An 8640-nucleotide genomic window follows, 5' to 3' on the forward strand; every position below is an offset into this window, starting at 1 on the left:
AAACGTTAAATGTACCGGTATGTCTTAAGTTTACAATTTTGGAAAATGTTTAAAGCAAACTTTAACTGGACCTAAACTTTAAAAGATAATTCAATGAATGTGTGGTAGTGAAAGCATAGAACTTTCCAAGAGCTTCATATTCTAATTTTTACTAGTAAAATTTGACCTCTAAAGTTTTCACAGGAAACATGTCAAGTCATGCAAAAATCTGGTTCGTGCAGCTCACAACAAAAAGAAATAAGTAGCTACAGGCTTTGCAAAACTCTGGCATTCTCAGGGTTCATTTGCTAACATCAGCTAAAAGTGTTTTGGCGTCACCTCCTTGGCGGTAACCCCGAGCTGAGCTCGGGGTAAGCCGCCGCGGAGGACTTCTCAGGCCCTGCTGGGCCGATTTACATATTTGCTTGATGCGTGTTCGGGGCGATCGCCACCGCTACCCGCGGCGATACCCCTTGCGTAACCTGGCCAATCACCGCCAGGTTGCGCTTTGGGGTGGATCGGGACTCCCTGTGACGTCACGATGTCGATGACGTCACTTCGTTCATCGCCATGGCGACGGGGGAAGCCCTGAAGGAAATCTCGTTTAGAACGGGATTTCCAGATGGGCTTGATCGCCGGCGGTGATCGGAGGGGTGGGAGGGAGGCCGCAGGGAGGGGGGAATCATGTAGCTAGCGCTAGGCTAGCTACATGATTAAAAAAAAAAAATTAGGCTTAAAAAACCTCCTGCGGCCGCAGAACAATTAACCGCCAGGAGGGTTAATAAGGTACTGTAGTGAAAATACCATAATGAATAAAATTGCTTTTATTTTGTACAATATTAATTTATAGATTATTTAGTCAGTGCCCATTCTAAAATCTTTACTCTCCGATTTATATTCCGAAATGTATCACTGGTGATAACATATTTACTTCAGCCTGGTGATCTGTACGGAATGTTCGTTACTTAGAAATCTATGCACAGAAGGAGATACAGTACTGCTTGCTTGGCAGCTGGACAAAGCCATTAATTCCCACAATGCAACAAGGTTCATAGAAACACAGAAAGAAAACTGTCAGGACCATGGTCATGACATCACACTGTAGGAGTATTTTACCACAATATCAGCCCTACAGACATCTCTGATGATTTATTTGAGAAAAGGATAAGATTTCTCGTGGGAAAGAGGAGATCAGCTACTGATTCTGATGATGTTAAATTCTTTTAAAGTGACCCTTAGATGGGGCCACATGAATAAAATATACATACCTGGAGCCTCCTCCATCCCCCTCCGGTCTGATCGCTCCCATGGCGTCCTCTTCTGAGTTCCCATTCTTCGGCAATTGGCCCCAGAAAGTTCTCCGGTTTGGGGCCAACTGTGCATGTGCAGCCTGGCCGCCCACGCGCTCCAGCCGCGTTCACTTTACTGGGAGTGCTTTTCTAAACATACATTACTGCTTTTTGGGCAGTAATAGACCACAATTCTGAGCTAATATCCTATAAACAGCGTGAACTGTGTGCTTGTGCAGCCTTTTGGCTGTAATTTAATGCAGTCAAATGGCAATGTTTGGTAAGGCCTGGGACCCACTAGAAAGCGCAAACCGCTATCACAATCACTAGTGATTTGTGATATCGCTTTGCAAGCGATTTTGGGAGCGATTTCCCTGCTCCTGTACAATTCATTCGAGTGGAAACGCTCCCAAAATGCTGCATGTCTTGCGATTTGCCTATTGCTCTAGTGCAGGGCTTTTCAACCTGTGGTACGCGTACCACCAGTGGTACTTTGCTGTTGGCCAGGTGGTACACTCCAAGCTTGCTACTTAATTGCCAGCCTGCTGCTTGTCCTCGTCTCGTCCTCACAAAGGTCGGCTTCCCCTTCACTCACTCCTCACTGTGCTGCCCTGCGGCATACTTCAGACCTCAGATCAGCAGTGAAGAGACAGCCAGGTGAACAGTGCACAGTGATGGTGGGCATACTTCAAATACAGGAAGTGACATCACTGCTCACTTCCTGTATTTGAAGTATATGTGCCGTCACTGTGTACCGTTTACCTGGCTGTCTCTTCACTGCGTCCGGGATACAACTGATTTGAGGTCTGAACTATGCTGCAGGGCAGCACAGCGAGGAGCGAGCGAGGGGTAGCCAAACTTTGTGGTGGGTCCAAGCCCAGCTCTGTGGTGGTGGGAGGCTACCTATATTGAAGTAGGGAAGAGAATGAGGAACTGGAAAGGCTACCTATATTGGCAATCTACCTACAGATTGCTAATAATGGCTATCTGTAGGCTAGCAATCTAATCTTAATCCTTTTCCCCACCAATACCCCCTACTATTCCCCTCCCATATGCCCCCCTTTTCTTAAAGTAGAACCTGTAAAAAAAAAGTGCCCCTGGGGGGTACTTACCTCAGGAGAGGGAAGCCTCTGGATCCTATAGAGGCTTCCCCCTTCCTCCTCAGTAGAGAGGATCCAGTGCTGGGACCCCTAGAAGATCTTCTTGTCAGCATGAGTGCATGCAAAGTAGCTGCCCTCCGCTCGGGCTCTGGCAGAAACAGCCAAGTCTGATCGGGTCAGATCTACTACGCAGGAACACTGGTGGTACTTGAAATTTTTCAGGCAATAAAAGTGGTACAATCAGTGAAAAGGTTGAAAAGCCCTGCTCTAGTGGAATCTGTTCCATCCATTTACATGGTCAGAGCATTTAGGAAAATCACTAGCGATTTAAAGTGCTCCCAAAATGCTCAAAAAAAACCCTCTAGCCAGTCCCAGGCCCAACACCAAGCATGTCGTGGTTTCACATGCTGTAGTGGTACTCAGAAGAAAAAAAAATGACTTTGTATTGTCTAACCATGGCCTTACTCAAGTTTAACTCCATATTTGATGTATATCATTGTCTGTATCATTATGTATCCCTTGTTTGTTTTCTTACATTGTACAGCGCCATGGAATATGTTGGCGCTTTATAAATAAATAATAATAATAGGGCGGTTGTCTTTTCAAAGCCCATGCCGAGTGTTAGCAACCGCCTGGCCGGTGCACAAGAGTAGCTGACAGACTGTGAATCCATTGCCTTTACCCTCCCGTGGAAAAGGGCCTAAATCCAACCTACTGCACATGCGCAAATCATTAATGTGTTTTTGTTCAGCTGTTTTCTGTACTCTTAAAGGAATAGTAATAGTAAAAGAATAGTAATAGGCAAAGCTGCGAAGGAGAAAGCCCCAGGTAAGTAAATTGCCTTTAATATTCTTTGTCTGATGATTCCTTTAAATAATTATTGCAGTGCCATGAAAATGACTCAGTGCTTTATGCATCATGCATGCTCTGTCACTTGCCGGCTTCACTACTGTACAAAGGTTCTGACATGCTTCTTGGAAATATGAAGACGATATGCATCATGAGGAGGATGAATAAGTGAGATATCAACTTTGAAGAGCAAACTGAAGCAATATACTAATAACTCCCCCCCCCCCCCCCCATTTTACATCTGTGCTGTTGCTACTCAGTATGGTAATTGTCAGTGAAAGCAATAAGCTGTTTTGTTAACGTCTGATTCAACCCAAAACTGAAAAGGCTCAACTGAGTTAGGCCCAGTGCACACCAAAACCGCTAGCAGATCTGCAAAACGCTAGAGGTTTTTCAAGCAGATTTTCAGAGCGATTCTAGGCATGTTTAGAGAGGTTTTCTAAACATGCCTAGCATTTTTTGGAGCGTTTTTGTGTAGCAGATTACAAATATTGTTACAGTGAAGCTGTTACTGAACAGCTAATGTAACAAAAATGCCTGGAAAACCGCTCTGATCTAGCGTTTTTCAGAGCAGTTTGAGCTTTTCCTATGCTTTACATTGAGGCAGAAACGCATCTGCAAACCGCAAAAATGCTGCAGGACCCACATTTGTGGTTTGATAAAAACCTCAAACCGCTGGTGTGCACCATCCCATTGAAATACATTAGCCAAGCATTTCACAGGAGGAAGCGGTTTGCGGAACGCTTCAAAAACCGCTCGGTGTGCACCAGGCCTAAGTGATTTTGACCTGATGCTACTAAGCATTTTTTTTACCTATATCACATTAGTGGCCATGTGCTGCATTTGTCCAGGTGGAAAACAAGTGGTTACATTTCAGACACTTGTTACATTTGACCATGTGCATGACCCCTAAAGCATGCATGGAGTCAATAGCTTGGCATAACGGAGAGAATTCAAAACGGCTGTCCAATTACTAAATTTAGGATTACATATTAGCATCCAGTATATATTACTGAAGTGTGCCTAAAATAACTGAAAATGAGGCACTGATTAATAATGCAACGTACGTGCGTAATTGAATGTACCTCTGCACAGATAATACAAGCTTGTCACTGCCATTGTTTACATGACAAAATATGTAAGATGCAAATCATTTTGTGCTTATGCAAACTGGACCAGCAGCCACTGCAGCATCTGTTCCATTTTCAAGAGGCATAGAATTGCATAAAGTTTACATCAACTCTGAATTATTTGCATCTCACTGACCATCACCAATCACCTCCAGCCCTGCTTTGGTACTCACTGTCTGCAAATGTTATCAGCAGTTCATTACAAAGATGATAAATATACTAAATAGTCAGTTTACAACTTTAGAAGAATTGGAAACAAATGTCTGCATACACTGTAACTAGTTTGCGATCAGTATGAGCACAGAGAAAAAAGCTTATGCTGTACATATTTGGGTGGGCATATCATTAGCTTAAAATGGAAGTAAAATAACACAGGCGTTTATCAGGGGCCCAATTTAGGCATGTTTGAAGTAAACCTGAGACATATACAACAAAAGGATTTGAGGGCTTCTTCCAGCCCCCTGTAGTGGGCTCCCTCTGTGTCTGTATGTTGTCCTGCTGTCAGCCCCACTAGTCGCTGACTATTGCGTGCTCCTGTGACATTCTGTGCCTGCATAGTGAGTTAAAGTCCAGGCACAGAATGCTCCCTGCCACGGTAGCGTGTCCAAGGAGGCACACAGTAGTCTTCATATGGCTCAGTCGTGGACCAAACCAGAAGGACACAGATGGAGCCCATGGACTACAGAGTGCTACAGAGTGCTAGTGAAGCCCAAGGTAAGTACAGGTAGTCTCCATTGAACGAACGAGATAGGGACTGTAGGTCCATTCTTAACCTGAATCTGTTCTTAAGTCGAAACACTCTGCCATCTCTGTCCCCCGTACGTCCTCTGTGCCCCCCCCCCCCCATGTGCCTCCAGTGTCACCCTCTGTGTCACCTCTGCCCTATGTACCTGCTTATACAAGTTTAAAAGCCATTTTTCTTATACGTTTTTTAAAATCAATTTTCTCAAAAACTACAAGTCCAATTTGAATTTTTTTTTGGGGACTTGTTCCCATGGAAACACAGAATCCATGCCGTTCGTATAGGTGGGTCGTTCATAAGTCGGGGATTACCTTTATAAATCCTTGTGTTGCATTTATGTCAGGTACACTGTATAAGAACTCTGTGGCTGGGAGCAAACTTGTCTTGCAGGAAGCCATGCATTTTCTGGCATTTGCGTTTCTCAATTTTTTTTTTCTGCATTTGTATTTTTTTTTTTGTTTACGTTTATGTGCGTTTTTCATGCATTTTCGGTTAGCATTTTTATTCATATGCTTTTTCAAAAGAAAGAAATGACATTACTAGATTTATTTTTACATAAACATGCATACCTTTGAGTCTCATTGGAAAACATTGTATGCAGGAAGAAGGAACTTGCTGTGCGATTTTAAAATGTACCTAAAAATCACACCACGAATTGCATAGCAGTGCGTTTTATTTGCGGCCCATAGACTTTTTCACTACACAGCAAAGCACATGCGAATAAAAAAAGTGTGCTCCCAGCCTTACACATTATCAAACTCATTCAATAGGAATATTACTTTATCCATTTTGGGAGCTGCTTCATGTTTAAGTGTACCTGAGGCGACAAGTAACATGATGTAATAAACGTGTATGTACAGTACACAACATATTAATAACCAGGCTGTTTTACTTGTTATATTTTGTTGCCTGAAAGAGTTAATTTATAGGCATGGAAGTGACAGCTTCTCTCTTGGTGGAACCTTGTCAGGAATATACGGTAGTACACCTCACTGATAAGCAAATTACAGCCATACATTTTCCTGGCAGAATACAACTTCTGAGGGCAGGGAGAGATAAAATACATGAACTATTGACCTTTTCTCTAACTCTGGGACACTTAATAGGCTGCCACTGACTAGAGACAGTAAAACATCCAACCTACTTTGTAAATGTTTAAAAATAAGACAAAACCCTGGGATACTTTAACCACTTCAGGACCAGCACCCTCTGCGCCCTTAAGGACCAGAGGGTGCTGGTCCAGTAAACCGCCGCTTCCCGATGAATCACCACTAAAATCCGCTGTTCCCGCCGGTCACGCCGCTCTGCCCCCGCCGCAGGCTGCTCTCTCTGCCGACGCTATGACGGCAGAGCGCTGTGCGCCGGTCAGGAGCCGCTTTCATTGGCTCCTGACCCTGTAACTTCATGTAAGCCAATGGGAACAGCTTACACGAATGACAGGGCCAGGAGCCAATGAAAACGGCTCCTGCCCGGCTCACAGTGCTCTGCCGTCATAGAGGCGGCAGAGAGAGCAGCCTGCGGCGGGGGCAGAGCGGCGAGAGCAGCGGGGGGCGCGCGTTGAGTTTACATCCGGTCAGAACCGCAGCGCCCCCTGCCCGCCGTAGATTTATACTGTGGCGGTCCGCAGGTAGTTAAAGTCACTTTTAGGAGTAGGAGGATAAATATAATTGTTTATCTCATTAGTTTATTTTCACCTTGGGTTCACTTTAAAGCCCTTTCTTCTCAGAGATGGATTATTTTTACACATAAACACATTTATTTTTTTAACCACTCTACCATTCCTCCATGCACAATACCATATATAAACAACGACAATAGTATGTAGAAAGCCAACTATCTATACTGTAAACTTCAGCAAGGGAATACAAATATGAAGTAACTGAACATGTCATATGGCAGCACACTAAACTCTGCTGCAAACCTGCCAAAAGCAAATAAGCGGAAGGCTAATGAATGTACACAATACGAGGCAGCCTGCAAACAGATGAAAAATACAAAGCAAACATTATTTTATGGCCCTGCTGTGCACAAAATGCTTTTAACCCTTGCTTTGCATTAAAACTGCTGTATACGCCTTCACACAGCATGGCAGATGCCGGAATTATAGAATATCACGAATGACAGACTATGGAACAAGTGATGCTTTTATCCTTAAATTTTACAAACCTTCCACAGGGTTAGACTCATTATAAATAAATAGGTCTTCAAAGTCGAAATCATCAATATCATGGCTGGCATTAGGGTTTTGACTTCCCAATGGGTCATGATCAAGGGTTTGTTCAGGATAACTCATCATTAAAAAATAAAAAAAGAAACTAATAGCAACCAGTTAAAAATCCTCAAAAGAGAACAGCAGGTGGAGGGCAAACCCCTTGCCCGCTGAAATTTACAAATGTTTACAAAAAAAAAAAGTTTAAATCCTCTGGGGAATATGGCTCAGCTGATCCTCGAGCTTGCCAGAGGTCCAGCCAAAAACCACAATAATATAGGCGGCTGCAGAATGAAATAGGCTCTCCTTCAGGTGTGCAGAGGGTGTCAGGAGAACGAGATAGATGGCGGAGTGGAAGACAGGTTCAGCTCTGCTCGGCGAAGTGACAAGAGATCACAAGTGTGTGAAACTGGCAGAAGTACAGAAACAGCTAGTGCAGAACTTCCTGCTCAGCGTAGACACCTGCTAGTGACGAGGCGTGTCCTATAGCCACAACTAGAGAAGCAAGCGTGTCAGAAGCAAGTGTCACATGCTGACACTGCCCCCCAGCACAAAACAGGAACAGTGACAATCTGCTAACCTCTTCCTTCCCTTCAACACACAGACAACCAGCACTGCGTGGACAGCGGCAAAGGGAAAAACACATAGACGGTGCAGTGGCACAATGTGGCTCAAGACTAGATTAAACTAAAATCGGACTGGGCAATATAAACTACTGCAGAAACGCACATAATTGCAAAATTTTTTAGTAAATTATTGCAGTAAATTATTCAGGATAGCCACTTTTACAGTAACATTCATAGTTTCAGCATTTGAAACACTTCCTATATCTATATATTGCTGTATATTGAATGTATCTATGCCCTCCCTGTGATGTTTAGCCTGTAATTCTCCTCTCAGAGCAATCAGGGAGACCAGGTATACTAAGTACTGCTTCTGAGATCTCAGTAACCAAACAGCCCATGGAGAACACCTGACAGGACTAAAGTTGTCGCCACCTGTGACTCATTTTAGAATGTAAATCAGGGAGAGGAAAGATTTTACAATGGGCAAACACTGACTAAATAATCTGTAGATTAATATGTATTCATTATATTTTGCTTATAAAAAAAATAAGCAATTGTATTCATTACATTATTTTCACTACAGTTCCTCTTTAACTATCTTTATCAGACCAGTCATGCCTTGTTTACATCCTCATCGAAGTTTGGTTCAACTTTATTTCGATCTAAATGTATTTATGAATGATTGCATTTTAAGTCCAAGGGCAGCTAAAGGGTTTAATTTAGTTCTGAATCACATGCAACAGGGTTAGAACCTATTGTGGATTTTAATTGCACTC

General features: G+C 43.2%; 1 protein-coding gene across 4 annotated transcripts in view; it reads right to left on the bottom strand.

Annotated features, from left to right (window-relative positions):
* Window positions 1-7711, bottom strand: part of NFATC2 (nuclear factor of activated T cells 2) — a 197238-nt gene extending 189527 nt beyond the window's left edge. For all 4 annotated transcript variants that reach the window (XM_068262424.1, XM_068262425.1, XM_068262426.1 and 1 more), the window contains exon 1: window positions 7256-7711. In XM_068262424.1, coding sequence (XP_068118525.1) covers window positions 7256-7385 — 130 coding nt within the window. In that variant the 5' untranslated portion in view covers window positions 7386-7711. The remainder of the gene's footprint in view (window positions 1-7255) is intronic.
* Between the last annotated feature and the right edge of the window lie 929 nt (window positions 7712-8640).

Source organism: Hyperolius riggenbachi, chromosome 12 (assembly GCF_040937935.1).
Source record: "Hyperolius riggenbachi isolate aHypRig1 chromosome 12, aHypRig1.pri, whole genome shotgun sequence".
NCBI lineage: Eukaryota > Metazoa > Chordata > Amphibia > Anura > Hyperoliidae > Hyperolius > Hyperolius riggenbachi.